The sequence below is a fragment of the Saimiri boliviensis genome, chromosome 1, assembly GCF_048565385.1.
Source record: "Saimiri boliviensis isolate mSaiBol1 chromosome 1, mSaiBol1.pri, whole genome shotgun sequence".
Classification (NCBI taxonomy): domain Eukaryota; kingdom Metazoa; phylum Chordata; class Mammalia; order Primates; family Cebidae; genus Saimiri; species Saimiri boliviensis.
This window is the reverse complement of record NC_133449.1, coordinates 167,366,305-167,393,433: the sequence shown is the minus strand read 5'-3', so window position 1 is coordinate 167,393,433 and position 27,129 is coordinate 167,366,305. Positions and strand designations below refer to the sequence as shown.

Genomic DNA, 27,129 nt, shown 5'->3' with positions numbered 1-27,129 from the left:
GCCCCAGACCCTGATGGGGAGCTGTGGACCTGGGCTGTGGTCATGGCTTCTCCTGTATGTCACTAGGGAGGACCCAGTTTTTGATGTGCACTGGGCAGAATGAATCGTTTCTTCCTCACTGTTAGTGAAATAAAACATGAGAAAACACCTCGAAAAGGCTGAAGTGCTTATATAAATGTCAGCATTTCTATCATGCTGAATTATCATTGTAGTAATGTAGATAAACTGACTCTAGAACAGAAGGTCCATGACTCTGGGCTGTGTTGCTTTGGAGCTGACCAAGTGGCAGCTGCTCTGCTAGGAACTCATACCAGCTTTGATAAGTGGCCATTCCAGGCATGCTATGACAGGATTCTGAGCCATAGTTTTATATCCAGAAACCCTAGAGGAAGGACAACCAAAGAATAGGCAGTGAATTATTATTGTTATTATTACTATCATTTTTTGAGATGGAGTCTCACTGGGTCACCAGGCTGGAGTGCATTGGCACGATCTTGGCTCACTGCAACCTCCACCTCCCGGGTTCAAGCAGTTCTCCTGCCTCAGCCTCCCAAGTAGCTAGGACTGCAGATGCGTGCCACCATACCTAGCTAATTTTTGTATTTTTAGTAGAGATGGGGTTTCACCATGTTGGCCAGGATGGTCTTGATCTCTTGGCCTCGTGATCTATCAGCTTTAGCATCCTAAAGTGCTGGGATTACAGGCGTGGCCTTAGGCAGTGAATTCTTATATTGTAAAATCAGAGCATATGTGGAAGGAAGGGAGGTTCTTATTGTCAGCAAAGCACCAGCCTCTGAGTCTCTGTAGATAGCTGGGCTGTGGCTCAATAGTTATTCTGCTTCATCAGAACAATTTGGGGCAGAAAAATGTCCATGGCCTGGGCCACATGGCAGAGCAGACTTCATGCTCACCTCACAACCTGGTTTAGCCATTACTTCATGTCTGTAGTACCAGAGGCCCATTCATTTTGTTGGCACAGATACCCCAAATTGCCTTTTTATTCACACTGGAGCTTTATTTAGGGAACATTTTTTTCTTATCACATTCATATGCATCAATGCAACAGTTACTCATTGAGCACCTAAACATATGCTCAGCACTATCTTAGTCCCTGGAGCTACAACTGTGGACAGACAAAACCCCTGCTCTCATAGAGATTCCATCCAAATATGTGTGAATGATCTTTCAAGTGGCAACAATAGGCTAGGCCACCACAAAACACTGGCAGAGTCAGATACCAATCTTCACACTTGATTTCTCTGTCAGAGTCCTAGTTCAGAGAGCCAAGGATGTGGGTGGAAAGGGAGGGACCCTGTGGAATCTGGAGGAGAAGGGTGGGTAGCAGCCACAGTTGTTGGGCTCCAGCTTCCTGAATTTTCCTTATGATTGATAGAGTGCGATTAGCATATGGGCAAGATGAAGGCTTTGTGACAGCAAAGATATATTCAAGGGAGGCTGTAGCTGCTACGTGTAGAAAACAGGATCCAGTGACCTTTCTGAGGAAAGTGAGTTGTCTTGTTTCAGGGTACTAATGAAGCGTGGGTAATGAGATCCCCTATAGAGTCAAAGAGAGAATCTGAACTTGGGGATTTGGAGCTTAAATGATAGCCTAGATCAATGCTGTTGAATAGAACTTTATGTAGTTATAGAAATGTTCTGCATTATCTGATACATAGCCACTAGCCAGTAGCACAGGCTTAGACTAAAGCCTTTGGGAGGATGATTTTCTTGCATATTTTATCATGAATGTCTTCTGATGCAGTCAATCTTAGATGGAAGAGAAAGGTACTATTGTTATTCCACTCCTAGCACTCTTATAGCAACTCCCCCCTCCAATAACAGGGCTCCTTTTATAGTCTCTAGCTTCTAATTTAAAAATCAGCTTTAAAAAAAAAAAAAAAGTCTGCTGCCTCCATTGTCCCCATTGGGGTTGGACATCAACAGGAAGCGTGGCACCATTTAGTGGTGCTGATGACGCCAGATTCTTTGTGTTAACAGCTTGTACATTAGGAGTAAGCTTTGTGACTCATTACGATATTAGAATTTTCCAGGACATGTTTGGCATAAGCAATAGCTAGGTGTCATTTCCGCTGATTCCCACGCAGGTGCTCATCAATCGTGTTAGATGAATTAGGAGTTCTCAAACTTAAGATTATTCAAAAATTGGTTTTTATAAACCTTCTCCTAGTTAGTCAGAAAGGCCATTATTGCTTTTTACATGTCTTTTAAATTTGTTTTTTGATAGTCACCAAAAGAAAGAGCTTTGCTTTCCCTGATGGCCGTGCTATGCTAAGCAGTGCCTCTGTTGCAGATGGACAATGCACAGGACCTGCTTTCCTTCGGTGGTCTTCAAGTGGTGATCAACGGGCTGAACAGCACGGAGCCCCTCGTGAAGGAGTATGCTGCGTTTGTGCTGGGGGCTGCCTTTTCCAGGTGAGCAGTGTAATGGACATCCCATTGGCCAGAATTTCTTGGCCTGATCTGCTTGGAGGAAGGGTACACTTGAATTCGTGCGTATTGCTACTGACATTTCAGTATAATCTCAGTGAAGCTAGAGTAAAATTTGATTCTGCCCTTATTCTAAGTAGATATGAATTTTTACCAGGTTGTCACGATCTGTGACTCTTTGTTCCCCCATCTTATGTGTATGGACATTTAATAACACCTTAGGTCACATTCTCTGTTTAATTCGAAGCTTATAAAAAGTCCAAGGTGAGCAGATCTCTTGAGCCCAGGAGTTTGAGTCTGGCCTGGGCAACATGGTGAAAACCTGTCTCCAAAAAAAAAAAAAAAAAAAAAAATAGAAAAATTAGTAAGGTGTGGTGGTGCATACCTGTAATACAAGGTATTTGGGAGGCTGAGATGGGAGGATCACTTAAGCCTGGAAGGTTGAGGCTTCAGTGAACCATCTTGATGCCACTGTAAGACCCTGTCTCAAAAAAGAAAAAAAAAGAGTTTGGCTTTTAGTCTGAGGGAAATGGGAGGGTTTTGAAGGTTTTGAGCTGAGGAGCGATAATGATCTGCAGTGTTTGGAAAACTCATTTGGTGCTGTAGGAGTCAAGGAGTCAGCTAGGCACAGGGAGTGTTGTGAGTAGACTGTCCAGCAAGGGAGCAGCAGTCATAAGGTGCAAGCAGGGAGATGAGTTATTAGCCAGGGAAAAACCAATGTATATAAAGTGCTTGTTCAGAGCTTCGCACTTAATACATGTTCAATACATGGTATCAGCTATGTGAATACCTATCAAATTCTACCATTAACTAAATCAAGACCTCCTTTCTCAGGAAACTAAGTGAATTATCTCTGCCACTTTTTTGACAATTATTTAACATATTTTGAATTATGTTACTTCTGTATATTTATTTAAATACATATTTCTGACTTTTGTCTCCATAGTATATATAAAATTTATAAAAAGTAAGATGAACTATAAATAGTAGAGAGGGAGGGGAATAAACAGGAGTAGATCCTTTTGGCAGTAAAGCTACATCTAATGGTGAATAAATAAGCCTGACCAAGGGGGGACCTTTCAGAGAGGAATGTGTCTTGTCCTAGTTGTCTGGAACCAATGTACATGCAGTCAGGTTATCACACTCTCTGGGTTGGGAATTCTTGAGAATTTTAGTTAGTCTGGCTTGTGATGGAATACTGATAAGGTAAGAGGAGTGGGGAGGTAGCATCTCAAAAGAGTAGATGCAGAAAGATATGTAGGCCCCACATCATTCTACACCTCCTACAAAGGTCAAGATGTCTGCATACTGCAATTGGTCCATTGGAGCTATTGTTCCTCCCATTTTTGAAAATCTGTTTTAAGGACCATTTGTGCCTTTAAAACAGGAACAAATATTCTGATTCTTGCTGCAAGGGCATGGGTGGAGACTATTAGATGCTTAGATGCAGGTCACGATGTTAGAGGAGAAAAGCTATTCTGAACATATTTACCATTTAGACTTTGTTTCAAAAAGATTTCCTTTGTGCTTTATCTTTGCTTGTGTTTTAAATCAGAATCTCAGTGTGATGCTCTCTCACTCTGAAAGGAATTCAGCATCTTTTCTTTGTGAGTTGAAGGGCAGAGCTGGGAAGGCTGGAGGAGTTGTTCAGTGAGGAGAGGCGCTGCCGGCCTTTGTTTCCCTTATCACCACTCTGCCTGGATCTTAAAGCTCTGGCTCCCTGTGTTGATGGTGTTGACGTTCAAGGCTCTGGCCTCCAGGGAAGCTCCACCTCCCTTGGTCTCACCTCCTAGAGCCAGAGTCTCCCAGGAGGTCCAGGGAAATCTCCTCCTGTGCAGCCACTGGAAAGATGGAAAATCTGCATGTTTGACCTTAGTAGCTGCGGTTCCAGTCATGAGGAAGTCCAGGAAGTCCAGGGTCTTAGCCTTATAAGGCTTTAGAGGCTTGAGAACTTACTAAAGCTCACTTTTTACTTCTTAGGCCAGGAAAGAACTGAATCAAACCTTATTACCCTCTCTCTCCAGACCCTTTTTGGAAATCTTTGCCTTACTCCCAAGTACTTTTATTCTACCTTTAAGATGAACAAATTATACTATATGTCCCTTGGCATTGCTTCTGGAAATAATTTCTCAGGGGAAACCCTGTAGAATTTTCATGTCACATCCTAGTTAAAGGGGACTAATTAAGTGACTTGAGAAACATGCATTGGGCCTTCTTTGCAGACCCATAACTCACTCAGGGGCTGTGCCAATGTGTGGTGTTATTAAGACTTTTCTGTGATTGTATTAGCTTAAGACCATGCTGACATGTATGCAGCATCACTAAAATTTAAATAGAGATAAATATAAAATATTGCAATTTAGTGTTTTGGTGGCAAGCAAATTGCTGTATTGAAAACGTTCTAGTTGGGTTTTTGATGGCTCACTGAAGGGCTATTACTGTGACAGCATGGTATGGCACCAGAGGTTTTGGAAGCCACAGCAGGCTCCCAAACACCATAGAAATATCAGTGTTTTCTGCAAAGAGGAACTTGATGCAAGGTAAGGATATCTCTATGAAGAGAGGTAGGTTTCAGTACTCTAGTCTGATATTCATCATTTACTCTTAATGTCTTAAGTATTGGCTCTGCACCTCCCTAACTACTCCTAGTCTGCAGGTGTGTACACACCTGCCACACCTGTGCACAAACACACAGTGATGTGATGAGCTTGCTCTTTGTCAAGAGGGTGTTCAGGGAATAGTAAGCAACCTGGAATCATGGAGTCCTAGTGCTGGGTATAGTATCTAGACAATATTCTTTCTGGTTTTCTGCCGATGGGCAAGAATACTGCTCAGTCAGTCCAGATGTTTGGGCATTTAAGAGGATTAGGCAGACCACTGCACCTAGAGTCAAATAATCTAGTTTCAAATTTAGATTCCACCATTTCCTATCTGTGTGCCCATGGGCAACCTTTCTAAGCCTTACCTTTTAATTTTGTTAACAGGGGATAATAATAGGTGTTCTCTGCATTTCATAAAGTTGAGTGAGTATCAAATAATATACAATGACCTGTGAAAATGATTGTAAAGCACCTGTCAGTGACAAGGCGGTATCAACATCATCACCCTCATCAGAATGTGTCCTTTATACTAAGTTTCTGCTATAGAAATTCTTAGTTCCTTTGTTTCTACAATAAAAACCTTTATCCTCCTCATTCATTTTCTCTTCTGTAAAGACACATATTCTACCATGTATCTCTTAGTAATCCTTTTTTTTTTTTTTTTCCCCGAGGTAAGGTCTCTGTTGCTCTGGCTACAGTACAGTGGCTGGATCTTGGCTCTCTGCAGCATCTGCCTCCCAGGCTCAGGTGATCCTTCCACTCAGCCACTTCTGTAGCTGGGACTACAGGTGTGCACCACTGCACCTGGCTAATTTTTATTATTTTGTAGAGACAGGGTTTCACCATGTTGTCCAGGCTAGTCTCGAACTCACGGGCTCATGCAATCCATCGTTGGCCTCCCAAAGTGCTGAGCTTATAGGCATGCGCTACTGCGTCTGGCCTCTTTGCTAATCCTGCTGCGTAATTGAGGGTATTTATTTGCTTACTTGGGCTAATTGCTTAATAAGGCTTCCATATACATTTGTGTGGATGAAGAGGTCTCTTTCCTGGTGTTAAACATGAAGCAATTATTCCAAGATCAAGAAGAGAGAATTCATGTAAATGGAATTGACATGACTACTAAGTGTTATATGGCCACTGAAGTAAAGTTTATTTAAATATTATTCACACTTATATATGGATCACACACATTTATTTTCTGCTGTTTGTTGCCCACACATAAGGCAGGTCAAGCTCTTGCATCAAAAGATAGGCAGTGGTAGGGGCACTAATGCTTTTAGTAGCTTTATCTTTTCATGGTTTTTCTTTTATCTCAAACCTGCTTTTTCCTTCTTCAAGTCAAGTATTTTCATTGGCCTTTCTGTGACCTGATTAAATCTCATGATGGCACTTGTGTGTGTCTGTCTGCAGTCTGACCTACCAGGAGTCTCTCGAGTTTCAGACTAGTCATTTGTGTTTCTGTTTAAGGGGAGTCTCAAAAAGACTTTGTGAATTTCAGAGGCCAGCAGCCTTCTGTAATTTGGTTTTGGGTCTCAGCAAACTGGCCGCCTGCTTTTGTTTTTCTCTTAGCTCCCTATATATTACCTTTACCTCCTTATTGTCAAGAGAGTTAAACTATCAGGTAACTCGTATGTCTGCCCCATGCAACACTGGCTTTGTTGTTCTCATGCCCCTGCCTCAGTCATCTTTAGAGTCCTATATCCATCTTTAAATAACTCATATTATCATCTGCACATTTATAAATTATTATGCAATTACATGGGCTTCTAAGCATTCATGTTTATAGTACTTTTGAACTTTCCACAGTTTGCAGATGTTATGGAACTGAACCTAGTACAAAAAAGGATGTACAAGTGCCATTAGGCTTGGTGAGATTATGTGCTCTTATAATGGATCCCTGGAACAAGATTCTGTTCTTCCCTCTCTGTCCTTGGCATCTTCCTTGGAACCTCCTTGGCAGATTTTGGGTTCTACCTATCTATCTACCTATCTATCTATCTATCTATCTATCTATCTATCTATCTATCTATCTCCCTATCTCCCTATCTCCCTCCCTCCCTCCCTCCCTCCCTCCCTCCCTCCCTCCCTCCCTTCGTAAAATGAATACACCCCCCTCCCTCAACCCTGTTCCCTCCCACCTCATGCTTTGTTGGCTCTCTTATTTTCTCAGTTGTGCTCTTCCTACTGAGGGTTTACCAATTAATTTTAGCTATTGGGAGCTGGGCACCATGGCTTGCGCCCATAATCCCATCACTTTGGGAGGCCAAGGCAGGTAGATTGCTTGAGCCAGGGTTCAAGACCAACCTGGACAAAATGATGAAACCCTGTCTCTATAGAAAATACAAAAATTAGCCAGGCATGGTGGCATGTGCCTATGGTCCCAGCTATGCTACTCGGGAGGCTGAGGTGGAGGATTGCTTGAACCTGGAAAGTTAAGGCTGTGGTGAGCCATGATCGTACCACTGCACTCCGGTCTGGGTGACCAAGTAAGGCCCTTTCTCAAAAAAAAAAAAAATAAAGTAGACAAAAAGGAATACAAACGAGTGCACACGAGCATTAAATTAATGTATTTGAGCCGGGCGCGGTGGCTCAAGCCTGTAATCCCAGCACTTTGGGAGGCCGAGGCGGGTGGATCACGAGGTCGAGAGATTGAGACCATCCTGGTCACCATGGTGAAACCCCGTCTCTACTAAAAATACAAAAAATTAGCTGGGCATGGTGGCACGTGCCTGTAATCCCAGCTACTCAGGAGGCTGAGGTAGGAGAATTGCCTGAACCCAGGAGGTGGAGGTTGCGATGAGCCAAGATCGCGCCATTGCACTCCAGCCTGGGTAACAAGAGCAAAACTCCGTCTCAAAAAAATAAAAAATAAAAATAAAAAAATAAAATAATGTATTTGAAACTACTATTCCTTCAATCTTGTTTCTGTCTGTACCGTCTCTGAAATTTTTCAAGAATACTTTGGCATCATTGGCATCTTTGTGGTAGTCAAAATGTTGGCCATTACTTTCTTTTGGGAACTTTACCTCGTGGCTGCCATGCCATTATAGTCCCTTAGTTTGGGGATGACTGTAAGTAATCATTCCCCTTTTCCTTTTTTGGCAACATCATCATCTTACTATCTTCTGTTAATAATTATAGCTATTCACAGATTCCTCTAGCCTTGTTCTCCTCTCTTTTCATTTTCTCCGCTAGTGGTCCTATCTATTCCTGTGGTTTCAAATCCAGCCTCACTGTGGATGACTGCAGTGTCTACATTTAAGTCCAGCCTTCCTCCTGAGATCTTCTCCTACATTGCTACCACACTGTCTCACCACAACTCAAACTTAACAAAGTGGAACTCGTTATTGCCTCACAAACTAGACTTTTCTTCCCACATTCTCTTTTTATCTCTTCTTGGCATTGCGATTATTGTAGTTCTCCAGGTTTGAAACTTTTGAGTGATATTTATGAGTCCACTTCCTTCACTTTCTCATTAACTTGGTGAACAAGTCCTGTGCATTTAAATTTCTACTATTGTTGTCTACTAGACAACCATTCCCTGTTTTTCTGGTTTTTAAGGTATTTTTTTTTCCAGAGAGACAGGGTCTCGTGTTGCCCAGGCCGGAGTGCCCCTGCAACACAATGAGATTATGTGCTCTTATAATGGATACTACAGTATCACGCAGTGTACTACAGCGTGAACTCCTGGGCTCAAGCAGTCTTCTTACCCCAGCTTCCTGAGTGGCTGGGATTACAGATGTGCATCACTGTGCCTGGTTTCCCCCTTTTTCATCTGCTAAGGAACCTCAATAATGTCAGGGCAGCAACATGTTCAGGCAGAAATTTCCCTTCCCCAGTTCTAGGAAATGAGCCGTAAATGGTCTAAAACAACCTTGGAAATGCCATTTTCTAGGGATGTATACTAGTTTGGAGATGGGCATATGACCCAGTTCTGACCAATGAGACATAAAGAGATGTTTGCTTGCAAGCCCCTGGGAAGGATTTGTTCTTATAAAAAGATATTAAGGAGGCCTTGCCCACTTCTTCTTGCCTCAACTGCAGCTGACTTGGAGCTGCAGTAGCTGCCTTGGACCAGTGAGGTGAGAAGCACAAGAACAAAAAGCCAACATGCTGAGAAGGATAATAGAGGGGAAGGCACGGGGCGGAAACTGGGTTATTTATGATGTAGTTTGGCCACTTCTATGTTTTGGAACTGTCTGCTTCCAGACTTTTCTTATGAGAGGTAATGAAATGTCTTTGTTTTTTAAAATCAGTGTTAATCATGTTTCCATTACTTGCAACTGAACATATATTCATATTGATATGAATTCATTTGAATATTTCCAAAATCCCTCTCAGATCTTTTAAATTAAAAAAAATTCATTTTGAACTTCATGGCATTCATCTCAATTTGCAGTTATATAGTTGTTTCGTTACCTGTTTACTGTTAATATCCCTTATTAGATAGTACTTAGGGGATAGGCTCCCTTTTCTATCTTTATGCTGCTGTCTCTCTAGTATGTAGCATAGGACCTAGCACTGAGTGGATGCTCAGGAAATAATTATTGAATGAATACATGAAAAACAAAAGAATAAATTGATACCTCGGAAATGAATTGTTTTTCAGAGAACACTGGAGGCTGAGTGGACAGTGCTGTTTTTATTATTAATGATGTAATCATGGATGATTCAGATACCGCACCTTGACCCTTTAAAATCTAAGGCCATGGGGATGAGTGTATAGCCCCACTGGCTGAGGGCCCAGAAAAAAGAAGGTAAGGGATTGGGATGAGGTCACTCGCTAGAGATGCCAGTGTTGAATAAAAGTTCAAATGTGACCCCTAGCACTTGTCTGACCTCTTGTCTCTAGTTGCTAATTTTTTCACACTCTTACAGTGACAGGAGAGGTGCTCAAGCCTTTTGCATCTGATAAATTGATTAGCGTATTAACCGAGATTGGCGCAGGAAATTGGATAGCCATAGCTCTCTTAAGCTCCATTCAAAGTCTGATTACTTTTTTCAAATGGCAAATAATGACAAAAGGAAAATGACCTCTGACTGTGACCAGCTATCCTGAGTACTGCAGAAACTAAGCCCTCATACTAGGGAGGGAAGCACCACTTTGCTTAATAAACTTGTCCCTTTAGCATTTCGCTTGAATTTATCTTTGTGATATACCCCTGCCTTCTCCACATCCTTTATGTGGCTGTCTTCAGATTTTTTCACTACTATCCTCTTCTTAATTTCTTCCCTACATAACCCCCAGCACACAAGGTTCTTTGTTTTATCTTCATCTTTATTAGCATTTGTTATTGGATTCCTAAACTGACTCTTTAACACATCTACTTCTCTGTCGTTAGCCAGATCTTTTATCTGTTTCCCCAACAAAATTGAAGGCTTTTTGAGCATGGAAACTCGTACCCAAGTCTGTGGTGCTCACAGCACCTTATAGAGGGTAAGTTTCCTGTAGCTGCTTAGAACATAAATGGTCTAACACAAAAATTGAAATCAAAAATTGGTGGGAGAAAGAAAGCCAGCAGAAGTAAGGAGGCTTTAAAATTTTTCTATGCTTCTGTTTTGTTTGATTTTTCTTCCAGTGAGTGTGTATTATTTTTGTAATTAAAATTTAAATAGTAATGAAACAAAGCAAAACAGCCTGGGAGACTTCTCAGTCTGTCAAATGGCACATTTCATAAGAAACTCTTAGTTCAAATACCTGAAGATGTTGTATTAAATATTTAAGTATTTGTTTAAATGCTTAATTCAGCCAACAAGAAACTATAGGGCCACTGCTTTGTATAGCTGCAGGGGAATTTAATAATGTCATATTCTTTATGTGGTAGCCCTGTAAGAAAGAGAAATTCTAAAGCCAAATACAATAGAAAGCTCAAATCCTAAGAGATAAAAAACACTGAAACTGACAGCTGACCTGGGAATATCTGCTGTTCCCTAGTGGCTGTGAGCTCTTGGTTTCAACAGGAATCATAATTTGGGGGACAAGAGACAAAGCTTAGGGGCCATGAAAGAGAAAATTAGAAAAATGAAAATCTTCCACTTAATAGGAATTATTAAGGCAAATTGGCTTTGAGTGGAAGGGAGAAAAATGCCCACAAATCTTCAGTTTGTTTTCTAGGGAAACTGAGTCTGACATGCTTTCTGAAAAATGCATAACACCACATAGGAGGCAATCTTGATAGAAAATGGAATCTGAATTTGAACCTACTTCTAGATCTGACTTGGAATTTAAGGGAAATATTGAGACAGGAGATATGTTCAATGATATAATAGAATCAGCAAAGACCACACTGTGGGAAACTGGAGCGGGCAGACTACTGGATTTTTCACAAAATAAGATACAAGAGAAAAAGATAAAGAGATGGGGTGAACTCCATAAATGAAAAGATATTTAAGATGAATATCAACCAATTATAATTACAATGGCTCTCACTCTGTCACCCAAGCCTAGAGTGTAGTGGTACAAACACAGCTCACTACAGACTCAGTCTCCTGCCTCAGCCTCCCATCTAGTTGAGACCACAAGCGTATGCCACCATGCCTGACTAGTTTTTATTTTTTATTGTTTTGTAGAGACAGGGTCTTACTTTGTTGCCCAGGTTTATCTCAAACTCCTGGGCTTGAGTGATCTTCCTGCCTTGGCCTTTCAAAGTGTTTGTTATTACAGGTGTGAGCCACCATGCCGGAGCTCTACAATACATTTAGATCTTGATCAAATCAGCAATCTGTCGGGGGGAGGAGGGGAGAAAAAGAAAAAAAAATTATAAGATAATTGGGAACATTTAAACAATTACTTGATATTTAATATCAAGTTTTTGGCATGAAAAAGGTATTGTTCTGTTTTTGTAGAAAAGAGCCTTTTTAGAGAACTATGCTGAAAAATGTATGGGTAAAAGATAGGTTGTCAGGCCAGGCGTGGTGGCTCATGACTTAATCCCAGCACTTTGGTCTCCCGTCCAAGTACTAACCAGGCCCAACCTTGCTTAGATTCTGAGATCAGATGAGATTAGGTATATTCAGGGTGGCATGGTCATAGATAATCAAAGTACTTTGGGAGGCCAAGGGTGGGAGGATCGCTTGAGCCCAGGATTTCAAGACCAGCCTGGGCAACATAAGGAGACCCCATCTCTCCAAAAAATTTTTTTTAATTAGCTGGGTTTGGTGGTGTGTTTCTATGGTCCCAGCTACTCAGAATACTGAGGTGGGAGGATTGCTTGAGCCTGGGAGTTTGAGGCTTCAGTGAGCCATGATCATGCCACCATACTCTAGCCTGGGGAACAGAGTGAGACTCCCATCTCAGAAAACGGCAACAACAAACATCAGAGATAGGGTATCTCCATTGTGCTTTATTTTGAGATCTGAGGAGGTGGGTAGGTGGGTGAGTTGGAGTATAGATAAAACAGTACTAGTTATGACTTCATAATTTTGAAAGCTGAGTGAAGAGTCTATGGGGATTATTATACCATTCTCTATACTTTTGTATATACATGAACATTTCCATGAGATAAAGTTTTTTAAAAATGTGGTTTGAAGTTAGCAGAATTTCCAGGTTACTGGTAGATGCAGAAACAAATCCTCTTTGGAGTAACTTATATCCAGGCTTCAGAACACCCCCACACACAAAAATCCTCAATGGTCATGAGCTCACAACCAAAATATCACAAAGCACATAAAAAGTAAGGCACTATGAGTAAAAGACAGCAGAAACAACATAATCAGACCTTCAAAACTATAGATAGGCTGAGTGCAGTGGCTCACGCTTGTAATCACAGCACTTTGGGAAGCCGAGGCAAAAGGATCACCTGAAGCCAGGAGCTTGAGACCAGCCTGGGCAACAAAGTGAGAACCTGTCTCTATTAATAATTTTTAAAAATAAATAAATAATTTAAAATTACAGGTAGTAAAATTTACAGAATATGGAATACAAAATAATATGCTTAAATAAGATTTTATCAAAAGTATGGGCAAAAAGTAGGCTATCAAAAATGACAATGGACAGATTTGAAAATGATGCAAATAGAACTTTTAAAATTAAAAAAATTTTTTTGCTTGGCAGATAAAATTATATGTATTTATTTTGTAAAACATGGTATTTTGAAGTATATATACATTCCAGAGTGATCTTGCTCACATAGTTATTTTTGTGGTGACAGCACTTAACATCACTCCCTTAGCATTTTTCAAAAATGCTATATATTGTTATTAACTACAGTTACCATGCTGTGTGATATGTCTCTTGGACCTACTCCTGTCCATCTGAAATTTCATATCCTTTGACCAATATCTCAATACTCCCCTGCCCCAGCAACCACGTCAGTCCCTGGTAACTACCATTGTACTCTCTACTTTTATGAGATCAATTTTTTTAGATTCCACATATGCATGAGATTATGCAGTATTTGTCTTTCTGCACCTGGCTTATGTCAGTTAACATAATGTCTTCTAGCTTCATTTGTGTTGTCACAAGTGGCAGTTTTTCCTTAATTTTTTCTGGCTGAATAATATTCCATTGTGTACATATATTACATTTTCTTTATCCATTCATCCATTAATGGACAGTTAGGTTGATTCGCAAATAGAACTTCTTGAAATTGAAAATTTAATAATTGCAGTTAGGAATTCAGTAGTCGTGGCCGGGTGTGGCGGCTCACGCCTGTAATCCCAACACTTTGGGAGGCTGGGGTGGGTGGAGATCAAGACCATCATGGCCAACATGGTGAAACCCTGTCTCTACTAAAAATAGAAAAATTAGCCGGGTATAGTGGCACACGCCTGTGGTCCCAGCTACTTGGGAGGCTGAAGTGGAAGAATTGCTTGAACCCAGAAGGTGGAGGTTGCAGTGAGCTGAGATTGCGCCACTGCACTCCAGCCTGGTGACAGAAAAAGACTCTGTCTCAAAAAAAAGGAATTCAGTAGACAAGGTAAATACCTGGTCAGACACAGCTGAAGAGTAATTAAGTAAACTAGAGTATAGAATTGAAGAGATTACCTAAAGTGCAGCATAGACAGAAAAATGAAAAAGAGGTTAAGAGATGTGAAGATTTGAATGCAAAGTTCTCACAAGGGCCGGGCACAGTGGCTCACTCCTATAATCCCAGCACTTTGGGAGGCTGAGACGGGTGGATCACGAGGTCAAAAGATCAAGACCATCCTGGTCAACATGGTGAAACCTCATCTCTACTAAAAATACAAAAATTAGCTGGGCATGGTGGCACACGCCTGTAGTCCCAGCTTCTTGGGAGGCTGAGGCAGGAGAATTGCTTGAACCCAGGAGGCGGAGGTTGCGGTGAGCCGAGATTGCGCCATTGCACTCCAGCCTGGGTAACAAGAGCGAAACTCCGTCTCAAAAAAAAAAAAAAAAAAAGTTCTCACATGAGTTTCAGAAGAATAAAGAGAATATGTATGAGATAGGCTGTATTTAAAGAGGTGTGGCGGATACTTTTTCAAAGCTCTTTAAATTGATGAAAGACATGAATTCTGATTCAGGAAATCCACTGAATCCCAAGCACGATTCAGAAGAAATCCATTTCTAGTGACATAGTGAAACCACAGAAAGAGTGGGTTATAAAAACAGAGGCCAGGTACAGTGGCTCATACCTGTAATCTCAGCACTTTGGGACACTGAGGTGGAAGGTTCACTTGAGGCCAGGAATTCAAGACCAGCCTGGGAAACATAGCAAGACCCTATCTCAAAAACTAATAATAATCAAAAACTAAAGCAGGTAAATGATGATGATGATGATAAAGACAGATTAGTTGCAAAGTACCAGGAGTGGGAAAAGAGGGAAGACAGTGCTTTTGGTATTCTTAGCCTAGTTGCTTGGCCTGATGCTAGGCTCTGATAATTTTCATCAGTTCTCTACAGCAGTTTCCACCATGGTCCCATTGCCTAAGACATTTCTGTCTTGGTTCCATTTGCATCCTTTCAGACATCTGGATTCAAGGAATAATCCACTATGCTTCCCAAAGTTGGAGCTACTTCAGGTCTGCCTGTTTTTTCATTAAGGGCTTCTTGTTGGGCTGAGGTTATTAGAAAGAGTATAATTCATCTCTCGGAGCAAAGAGAAGAGTGGAACTATAGAGACTGGCAAGGAGGCAACCAGCCAGCATGGGCTCCTCTTACTGTTCTGAAAGTTCTTACTTTCTTACCTCCTACCAGATTTCAGTTTCTGTCTCTTTCTCTGTTTTTATTTTTAGTGTCCTCCTTGGTTTTGCAGAGAATATACAGGCTCATCATAAAATATTTAAATGATAAGGAGACATCATCTTCTGGCATGACAGTATGAGGACCTTCACTGACCCACTCCTAGTAAAACTGGTGCACATTATTTAAAAATTAGTCTTTGGGAATAGTCCCAAGGACAAATAGTAAATAAAGAAACATCTGCTCAAGAAACTCTATGAAATTTGGTGTGAAAGGTGGGAGTCTATGTTATCTGACATAAGACTTCTCCTTCACTGTCTGCTTCCAGCTTGGTGAAGTGGAGACTCCATTCCAAACTACTGCAGCCAAGCACCCAGAGCTTCCCTTCTCCCCAGCCCAAGGGCTTTCTTCCCAGAAGGGCCTGTTGCTAAGTCCAACTCCCAGGCCAGTGCATTTGAGAGTTTGGGAGTCGGGGGGTGGGAGAGTCACTTCTTCAGCCCATCTCCTGCTTGTAGAATGGAAGCTGGATGTTAGATCTTGGCTGTGGCACACAGAGAATACTGGAGCCCTAATTGCCTTTCCCCAGCTCCTGAGATGGTGGTTCCATGTGAAAAAGGGCCTTAGGCTGTTGTCCCCCAACTCACTGAGCACTCAAAACCTTGTTATTATTTCTACCTCTAGCTCCAGGGTCCTAACTCAGATTGTGCCTGAGGAAGAAGCAGGCCATAAAACAGGTAGCTCCTAATTTCTTCCTAAAGGAACTGACTGCATTTGCAACAGAGCGTGCAGAAGTTCGAACCTAAGGACACTCTTTTTTAAAAAAAACTTTTTTTTAAAATTACATTTTATGTTTTGGAGTACATGTGAAGAACATGCAGGATTGTTGCATAGGTACACACATGGCAGTGTGATTTGCTGCCTTCCTCCCCTTCACCTATATCTGGCATTTCTCCCCATGCCATATCTCCCCACCTCCCCACCCCCCATCCCTCCCCCATTTTCCCCCAACAGACCGAAGTGTGTAGTGCTCCCCTCCCTGTATTCATGTGTTCTCATTGTTCAGCACCCGCCTATGAGTGAGAATATGCGGTGTTTGATTTTCTGCTGTTGTGTCAGTTTGCTGAGAATCGTGGTTTCCAGGTTCATCCATGTCCCTACAAAGGACACGAACTCATCATTTTTGATGGCTGCATAATATTCCATGGTGTATATATACCACATTTTCCCTGTCCAGTCTATCATCGATGGGCATTTGAGTTGGTTCCAGGTCTTTGCTATTGAAAACAGTGCTGCAATGAACATTCATGTGCATGTGTCCTTATAGTAGAATGATTTATAATCCTTTGGATATATGCCCAGTAATGGGATTGCTGGGTCAAATGAAATTTCTATTTCTAGGTCCTTAAGGAATCGCCACACTATCTACCACAATGGTTGAACTAATTTACACTCCTACCAACAGTGTAAAAGTGTTCCTATTTCTCCACATCCTCTCCAGCATCTGTTGTCTCCAGATTTTTTAATGATCGCCATTTGAACTGGCATGAGATTGTATCTCAATGTAGTTTTGATTTGCATTTCTCTAATGACCAGTGATGATGAGCATTTTTTCATGTTTGTTGGCCTCCTGTATGTCTTCTTGTGTAAAGTGTCTGTTCATATCCTTTGCCCACTTTTGAATGGGCTTGTTTGTTTTTTTCTTGTAGATCTGTTTTAGTTCTTTGTAAATTCTGAAAATCAGCCCCTTGTCAGATGGGTAGACTGCAAAAATTTTTTCCCATTCTGTTGGTTGCCGATTCACTCTAATGACTGTTTGTTTTGCCGTGCAGAAGCTGTGGAGTTTGATTAGGTCCCATTTGTCTATTTTGGCTTTTGTTGCCAATGCTTTTGATGTTTTGGTCATGAAGTCCTTGCCTACGCCTATATCCTGAGTGGTTTTGCCTAGATTTTCTTCTAGGGTTTTTATGGTGTTAGGTCTTATGTTTAAGTCTTTAATCCATCTGGAGTTAATTTTAGTGTAAGGTGTCAGGAAGGGGTCCAGTTTCTGCTTTCTGCACATGGCTAGCCAGTTTTCCCAACATCATTTATTAAACAGAGAATCCTTTCCCTATTGCTTGTTTTTGTCAGGTTTGTCAAAAATCGGATGGTTGTAAATATGTTGTGTTTCCTCTGAGGCCTCTGTTCCGTTCATGGTCTATATCTCTGTTTTGGTACCAGTGCCATGCTGTTTTGATTACTGTAGCCTTGTAGTATAGTTTGAAGTCCGGTAGTGTGATGCCTCCTGCTTTGTTCTTTTTGCTTAGAATTGACTTGCCTATGCCGGCTCTCTTTTGGTTCCATATGAATTTTAAGGTATTTTTTTTCCAGTTCTGTGAAGAAGGTCATTGGTAGCTTGATGGGAATAGCGTTGAGTCTGTAAATTACTTTGGGCAGTATGGCCATTTTCACGATATTGATTCTTACTTGACATGAACATGGAATGTTTCTCCATCTGTTTGTGCCTAAGGACACTTTTAAGAACTGTGGAGGTTGTGGTGAAAGGAAACTGGGAGGAGATTCATGGATATAGCTTCAGGATCAAACTGTAGGTGGGCTAATTTGCAGGATGGAACCAGGGAGTAAGCCAGTTGGAAGGAGTCCTCCTAGGATCAGAAGAAATATCAAACAGGGACCTCAGAAACTATTCCTTCAAAGGGGACAAAGTTGATTTGATCCTTTTGTGGAGCAATTTGTGCCCTAGGACACCATTGAAAACAATAGACCTCTTTATATTTCAGGGATTAACCTTTTGTTTTGCACATATTTTCCCCAATTTTTGTTTCTCTTTCATTCTTATTTAGGCTACTTTTCTATATGGAAGTTTAAAATGTTTATTTAGAGAAAATTGATAACTTATTATTTCATGGTTTTTTTTTATGATATACTTAATAAAGCCTTTTCTGCAATGAGCATATATTTGTTCTTCATATTATTTCAAAAATATGAAATATTTAAATGAGGAGTTCAGAAAATTTTATACTCACTACCCAGATTTAATAAACTAGAATTTGCTGTATTTGCTTCGTGGGAATGTAAATTAATTCAACCATGGTGGAAGACAGTGTGGCGATTCCTCAAGGACCTAAAAATAGAAATCCCATTTGACCCAGCAATCCCATTACTGGATATATATCCAAAGGATTATAAATCATTCTACTACAAGGACACGTGCACACGAATGTTCATTGCAGCACTGTTTACAATAGCAAAGACCTGGAACCAACCCAAATGCCCAACGATGATAGACTGGATAGGGAAAATGTGGTACATATACACCATGGAATATTACGCAGCCATCAAAAACGATGAGTTCACATCCTTTGTAGGGACATGGATGAACCTGGAAACCATCATTCTCAGCAAACTGACACAAGAGCAGAAAATCAAACACCGTATATTCTCACTCATAGGCGGGTGTTGAACAATGAGAACACATGGACACAGGGAGGGGAGCACTACACACTGGGGTCTGTTGGGGGGAAATGGGGGAGGGGCGGGGGGGTGGTGAGGTGGGAAGGGATGGCATGGGGAGAAATGAAAGATACAGGTGAGGGGACGGAAGGCAGCAAACCACACTGCCATGTGTGTACCTATGCAACAATCTTGCATGTTCATCACATGTACCCCAAAACCTAAAATGCAATAAAGAAAGAAAGAAAGAAAGATATTAGATATAATTGATGACCCTTTCATAATTCTTTCTGTTTCCATTTGTTCTCCCCCAAGAGGTAACCACTGCTAAGAATTTGGTGCATATCATATCTTTCTTTTTTTTTTTTTGGAAACAGGTTCTCATTTTTGTTACCCAGGCTGGAGTGCAGTGGTGCAGTCTCAGCTCACTGCAGCCCTGACCTCTGGGGTTCAGGCTTGACTCAGTCCCCCAAGTAGCTGGGACCACAGTCAAGTGCCACGTGGCTAATTTATATATTTTTTGTAGAGACAGAGTTTCACCATGTTGCCCAGGCTAGTCTCAAACTCCTGAGCTCAAGTGATAGACCCGCCTTAGCCTCCCAGAGTCCTAGGATTACAGCCGTGAGCCATCACTTCTGGCCTGTTGTATGTATTTTTTATAGTTTGTGAAATCTATCTTCATTGTATCCCCCCCACCACATACACACATAGAAACTGTTTTAGTAGTTTTCTGTATTGTTACATGTAGCTCTGTATACAGCTTCTGTTTAGCATCCCACTGTTTGAATATGCTTATTTATTCCCTTGTTAAAGAATATTTAGGTTGATGCCAATTTTTTTTTGCTATTACACACAGCATTGCAATGAGTATCCTTATGCATGACTCCTTGGGTACATATGCAAGTATTTCCCTAGGGTATAGCCTTAAAATAGAATTGCTAGGTCATTTGAACATTTTCAGTACCACTAGATAATGCCAAATTGTTTTCCAAAGTGGTTGCTGGTGGAAATAAACTCGTACTGTGTTTGATAGTTTCTATTTCTCCATATCCCTGTCAATGTTTTGTATTAGAATTTCTATTTTTTGCCAGTTTGATGGGTATGGCATAGTATCTCGTTTCTGAATTTACTCTTTCCTGACTACTTTATAAATTGAGTATTCCCTGCCCCCACCCTCACCCCCCACACACGGTTGGAATTATACCATACAGATTGCTCTGAGATTTTTTTGGTTTGGATTAAGTATATATTTGTGTTTTGAGACGGAGTTTCGCTCGTTACCCAGGCTGGAGTGCAGTGGCGCGACCTTGGCTCACTGCAACCTCCGCCTCCTGGGTTCAGGCAATTCTCCTGCCTTAGCCTCCTGAGTAGCTGGGATTACAGGCACGTGCCACCATGCCTAGCTAATTTTTTGTATTTTTAGTAGAGACAGGGTTTCACCATGTTGACCGGGATGGTCTCGATCTCTCGACCTTGTGATCCACCCGCCTCGGCCTTCCAAACTGCTGGGATTACAGGCGTGAGCCACCGCGCCCGGCCCTTGTGTGTGTTTGTTTGTTTGTTTGTTTGTTTCCTCTCTCCCTTCCCTCCTTTCCTTCCTTCCTTTCCGTCTCCTTCCTTCCCTCTCTCCCTCTCTCCCTCTTTCCCTCCTTCCCTCCTTCCTTCCTTTTCCTTTCTTTTTCTTTCTTTCGACAGAGTCTTGCCCTGTTGCCCACACTGGAGTGCAATGGCATGATCTCGGCTCACTACAACTTCCACCTCCTGAGTTCAAACAGTTCTCCTGCCTCAGCCTCTTGAGTAGCTGGGATTACAGGTGGCCACCACCACGCCCGGCTAATGTTTGTGTATTTAGTAGAGACGGGGTTTCCCCATGTTGGTCAGACTGGTCTTGAACTCGTGACCTCATGATTTGCCTGTCTTGGCCTCCCAAAGTGCTGGGATTACAGGTGTGAGCCACCACACCTGGCCGTGTTTGGTGTTTTCAATACAACCGTCAAGGCTACTGTCTTTTTAAATTGCCTCTTAATATCTTTTGCCTATTTTTTCCCATAGATTTTTTAGTTGGCATTTACATATTATATATATAATCTGGGTACTTATGTATTTTATATGTTTTTCATAAATTATATATAGTCTGGATACTGTCTTTTGTCAGTTGTATGCATAGCAAATATATTCTTGTGTGTGGCTGGTCATTTCACATTGCTTATGTTGCCTTTTGCTACAGACATTTTAAAGTATTTTTAGGAAGTCAAAATTATCAATCTTTTTCTTGAAGTTTATGCTCTGTGTGTTTTAAGAAATCCTTCCTTGAGGTATAGAGATATTTGCATATATTCTAAGAGTATAAAGTTTTGACAGGTTTTTAACATTTTTATGTATGCCGTGAGATGTAGATTTAATTTTAGTTTTTATCATGTGGCCAACGAATTGTCCTGGCATTAGGTTCTGAAGAGTCTATCTTTTCCCCAGTGAAGTATAATGGTTGCTCTACTATATACTGAATTATCTTACTTGTATTGGTTTGTATTCTGATTCATTGGTCTCTTTTTTTAATCCTTGCACCAATTTCATATTTTAATTACTGTAGCTTTATATAATTTTTGACATCCAATAGAACAAAGCCTTCATCCTTATTCTTCTTTAAAATTGCCTTGGATCAGGGATGCAAGGATGGTTCAACATATGCAAATCAATAAACGTGATATATCACATTAACAGAATCAAGAACAAAAACCATATAATCATTTCATTGGATGCTGAAAAAGCAGACAATAAAATTTAACTTTATGATAAAAACCCACAACAAACTGGATATAGAAGGAACATACCTCATAATAATAAAGGCCCTATATGACAGACCCATAGCTAACATTGTACTGAACAGGGAAAAATGGAAAACTTTTCCTGTAAGATCAGGAAGAAGACAAAGATGCCTACTTAAATCACTATTATTCAACAGAATACTGGAAGTCCTGGCCAGAGCAATTAGGCAAGAGAGAAAAATAAAGGCTATCCAAATTGGAAAGGAAGAGACGATTTAGACAATGTGGACTTTTTTCTTTTTCTGAGACTCACTCTTTCACCCAGGCTGGAGTGCAGTGGTGCAGTCACAACTCACTGCAGCCTTGACCTACTGGGCTAAGGCAGGAAGACTGCCTTAGGCTTCCAAACAACATGATCTTCTGCTTAGAAAAACCTAAAGACTCCACCAAAAAAAGCTGTTGAATTGATAAACGATTTCAGTAAAGTGGCAGTATATAAAATAAACATACAAAAACCAGTAGCATTTATTCTTTATTATTATTTTTAGAGACAGAGTCTTTGTTACCCACACTGGAGTGCAATGGTGCAGTCATAGGTCCCTATATAACCTCAGGGCTGAAACAATCCTCCTGCCTCAGCTTCAGTAGCTAGGACTGCAGGTGTGCTCCAGCATGCCTGGCTAATATTTTTATTTTTTATTTTATTTATTTATTTATTTTGAGACGGAGTTTTGCTCTTGTTATCCAGGCTGGAGTGCAGTGGCGCAATCTCGGCTCACCGCAACCTCCGCCTCCTGGGTTCAGGCAATTCTCCTGCCTCAGCCTCCTGAGTAGCTGGGATTACAGGCACGTGCCACCCTGCCCAGCTAATGTTATGTATTTTTAGTAGAGACGGGGTTTCACTATGTTGACCAGGATGGTCTCGATCTCTTGACCTCGTGATCCACCTGCCTCGGCCTCCCAAAGTGTTGGGATTACAGGCTTGAGCCACCGCGCCCGGCCATATTTTTATTTTTTTTACACAGATAGAGTCTTGCTATGTTGCCAGGATGGTCTTGAACTCCTTGAAGATAGCTTGAGGCCAAGAGTTTAAGACCATCCTGGGCTACATGCTGTGGCCTCTCAAACCTTTGGGATTACAGGCTTGGGCCATAATTTCCAGACAATAGCATTTCTATATGCCGACAGCAAACAATCTGGAAAAGAAATCAAGAAAGTGGCTGGGCGTGGTGGCTCATGCCTGTAATCCCAGCACTTTGGGAGGCTGAGGCAGGTGGATCACGTGAGGTCAGGAGTTTGAGACCAACCTGGCCAACATGGTGAAACCCATTCTCTACTAAAAATATAAAAATTAGCTGGGTGTGGTGGTGGGTGCCTGTAATACTACTTGGAAGCCAGAGGCAGGAGAATCACTTGAACTTGGGAGGTGGCAGTTGCAGTGAGCTGACATCAAGCAATTGCACTCCAGCCTGAGCAACAAGAGAAAAACTCAGTCTCAAAAAAAAAAAAAGTAATCCTCTGCATCCTACTTTATTCATGAGGGAGAAACAAAAAGGAAAGATAATTCACATTGTTAGAGGTAGGGCCTGGTGGAGATAATTGGATCAGAGGGGATAGATACCTTATGAATGGTTTAGTACCACTTCCCTGGTGATAAGTGAATTCTCCCTCAGTTAGTTCACATGAGATCTGGTTGTTTAAAAGTCTGGGACTGTTCCCTTCTCCCACTGTCACCATGTGGGACACCTGTTCCTGCTTTGCCTTATATCATGATTATAAACTTCCTGAGGCCCTCACCAGAATCAAATGCTGACACCATTCTTTCTGTACAGCCTGCAGTACCATGAGCCAAAATAAAACCTGTTTTTTAAATGAATTACGCAGCCTCAGCTAAGCACAGTGGCTCATGCATATTAATCCCAGCACTTTGGGAGGCTGATACAGGCAGATGACTTGAACCTAAGAGTTTGAGACCAGTGTGAGCAACATAGCAAAACCTCGTATCTACAAAAATACAAAAATTTGCCGAGGTTGGTGGTGCGTGCCTGTAGTCCCAGCTACTCAGGAGCCTGGGGAGATTGAGGCTACAGTGAGCTGCGATCACACCACTGCACTCCAGTCTGAGTAACAGAGTAAGACTCTGCCTCAAAGTAAATAAATAAATAAATAAGTAAAAACTATCCAGCCTCAGATATTTCTCTATAGCATCATAAAAACAGTTTAATATAGGACACACAAAAATGGAAAATTTCCATGCTCGTGGATAGGACTAATTAATATTGTTAAAATGATAATACTACCCAAAGCAATTTACAGATTAAATGCAATCCCTATCAAAATACCAATGAAATTCTTCACAGAAATAAAAGAGACAATTCTAAATTTACATGGAACTACAAAAGACCCCAAATAGCCAAAGCAGTCCTCAGCAGAAAGAACGAAGCTGGAAGCATCACACTACCTCACCTCAAAATATAGTACAAAGTTGGCTAGGCACAGTGGCTTGTGCTTGTAATCCCAGCAGTTTGGGAAGCCAAGGCAGGCAGATCACTTGAGGTCAGGAGTTCAAGGCCAGCCTGGCAACACGGTGAAAGCACATCTCTACTAAAAATGCAAAAATTAGCCGGGGATGGTGACATGCACCTGTAACCCCAGCTATTCGGGAGGCTGAGGTGGGAGTATTGCTTGAACTCTGGAGGCCAAGTTTGCATTGCACCAAAATCGCACCACTGCAATCCAGCCTTGGCAACAGAACACTCTGTCTTAAAACAAACAAAACCCTACAAAGCTGTAGTGACCAAATCAGCATGGCATTGGCAAAAAAAAAAAAAAAAAAAAAAAAAAAAGACACAAAGACCAGTGGAACAGAACCCAGAACCCAGATGTAAATCCATACATTTACGGCCAACCTATTTTCAACAAAGGCACTAAGAATATCCAAGGGGCAAAGGATAGTCTCTTCAGTAAATGGTGCTGGGAAAGCTGGATAACCATATGCAGAAGAATGAAACTTGAACTCTGTCTCTCACTGTATGCAAAAATCAAATCTAAATGGATTATAGACTTAAGTCTAAGACCTGAAATTATGAAATTACTAGAATATGGCCGGGCGCGGTGGCTCACGCCTGTAATCCCAGCACTTTGGGAGGCTGAGGCAGGTGGATCACGAGGTCAAGAGATCGAGACCATCCTGGTCAACATGGTGAAACACCATCTCTACTAAAAATACAAAAAATTAGCTGGGCAGGGTGGCATGTGCCTGTAATCCCAGCTACTCAGGAGGCTGAGGCAGGAGAATTGCCTGAGCCCAGGAGGCAGAGGTTGCGGTGAGCCGAGATCGCGCCATTGCACTCCAGCCTGGGTAACGAGTGAAACTCCGTCATAAAAAAAAAAAAAAAATTACTACAATAAACATTAGGTGCAGTGGCTGACATCTGTAATTCCAGCATTTTGGGAGGCCAAGACAGGAGGAACGCTTGAGGCCAGGAGTTTGAGACCAACCTGGGCAACAGAGTGAGACCCCTTCTCTATAAAAAAAATAAAACTAGCTGGCATAATGGTGCATTCCTGTAGTTCAGCTACTCAAGAAGCTGAGGCAGTAGGATCGCATGAGCCCTGGAGTTCAAGGTTGCAGTGAGCTGCAGTTGCGCTGCTACACTCCAGCCTGGGTGACAGAGCAAGATACTGTCTCAAAAGAAGAAAAAAGATTGGGGAAAGGCTCTAGGAAATTATTCTAGGCAAAGATTTTTTGTGTGTAAGACCTCAAAAGCACAGGCTACCAAAGCAAAAATAGACAAAAGAGATTACATCAAGCTAAAAATCTTCTACACAGCAAAGAAAACAATTAACAAAGTAAAGAGAGAACCCACAGAATAGAATACAATATTTGCAAACTATCCATCTGACTAGGGATTAATAAACAGAAAATGTAAGTGGCTCAAAAGCTCAATAGCAAAAACAAAAAAACAAAACTGACTAAAAATGGGCAAAAGATCTGAACAAACATTTCTCAGAAGAAGACACACACGTGGCCAACAGGTATATGAAAAGATGTTCAGCTTCACTAATCATCAAAGGAATGCAAATTAGAATCACAATGAGATATCATCTCTAATTTAAATGGCTTTTATCAAAAAGACAGGGAATAATGGATGCAGGTGAGGATGTACAGAAAGGGGAACCTTTGTACATTGTTGTTGGGAATGCAAATTAGAACTGTCACTATGGAAAACTATGAAGTTCCTTCAAAAAACTAAAATTAGCACTACCATATAATCTAGCAATTCTACTACTGGGTTTGTGTCCAAAAGAAAGGAAATCAGTATATCAAAAAAATAACTACATACTCATGTTTATTGCTTGCAGCCCTATTCACAGTAGCCGAAATACGGAATGAACTAAAATGTCCATCAGTGGATTAATGGATAAAGAAAATGTGGCACATACACACAATAAAAGAAATCCTTTAATATGCAGCAACACGGATGGAATTGGAGGTCATCATGTTAAGTGAAATAAACCAAGCACAGAAAAACAAATATTGCATGCTCTCACTTATAGGTGGTAGATAAAAATGTGGATCTCATAAAGATAGAAGATTGGTAGTTACCAGAGGCTAGGAAAGGTAGGGGAAAGAAGAGATGGAGATAGTTTGATTAATAGGTACAAAATAATACAGTTTTGGTAGAAGAAATAGCACCAGTGTTTGTTAGGTTAGTAGGGTGACTGTAGTTTATAATAATCTATCATATAATACATTTCAAAATAGCTGGAATGTAATTTGAATATTTCTAGCATAAAGAAAAGACAAATACTTAAGGTAATAGATATCCCAATGATACTGATTTGATATTTGCAAATTATATGAATGTATTAAATATCATATATATCCCATGCACGCCTATGTTCACCACAGCACTATTCACAATAGCAAAAATATGGCATCAACCCAAATGCTCATCAATGGTAGACTGGATAAAGAAAACGTGATACATATACACCATGGAATACTATGCAACTACAAAAAGGAACAAGATCATGTCCTTTGCAGGGACGTGGATGGAGCGCAAAGCCATTATCCTCAGCAGATTAATGGAGAAATGGAAAACTAAATGCCACATATTCTCACTAATACGGTGCTTGACTGGGGCATTTCCTTTTAAACTGATGTGGTTGTTGGCAGAGTTCAGTTCTTTGCAGGTTGTCAGCTTAGACACCTTTGTTTCTTGCTAGCGGGGGCTGCCCTCAGGTCTTTGTCACATGGCCATCTCCACAAGCAACTCCCAACATGGCAGCCTGCTTTTTCAGAGCCAGCAAGGGAGAGAGTTTCTTAGCAAAACAGATGTTTTTGCTAAGAACATCTTAGCAAAGATGGTCTTTGCTAGATGGTTTTTGTGGTCTTATGTAGTGTAATCACATAGACATAGTCGTATGTATCCTGTCACCTTTGCTGTATTCCATTGGTTGGAAGCATGCCATATTCCTACACTCAAGGGGAGGTAATTACACAAGGATGCATCTGGCTTTGGCCTAGACATCATATTTCTGGAAGTGACAGAAAGCGGCATAATAGGATAGATGTTTATTTTTTCCCATGTAAACTGTGTCTTCAGGTTGGCAGCCTAGGGTTGGTGTGGCAGCTTTGTTGTGGGTAGACCCTTGGGTCTTGAGTTCCTTGGAGTCACACTAGGATGCCATCCATAAGGAATAGCCTTTACTCATCATC

General features: G+C 41.1%; 1 protein-coding gene across 2 annotated transcripts in view; it reads left to right on the top strand.

The window, feature by feature from the left end:
• The window catches only part of SIL1 (SIL1 nucleotide exchange factor), a 235,363-nt gene that overhangs the window by 163,274 nt on the left and 44,960 nt on the right, over positions 1–27,129 (top strand). For both annotated transcript variants that reach the window (XM_074380000.1, XM_003933928.4), the window contains exon 7: positions 2,312–2,433. In XM_074380000.1, coding sequence (XP_074236101.1) covers positions 2,312–2,433 — 122 coding nt within the window. The remainder of the gene's footprint in view (positions 1–2,311; positions 2,434–27,129) is intronic.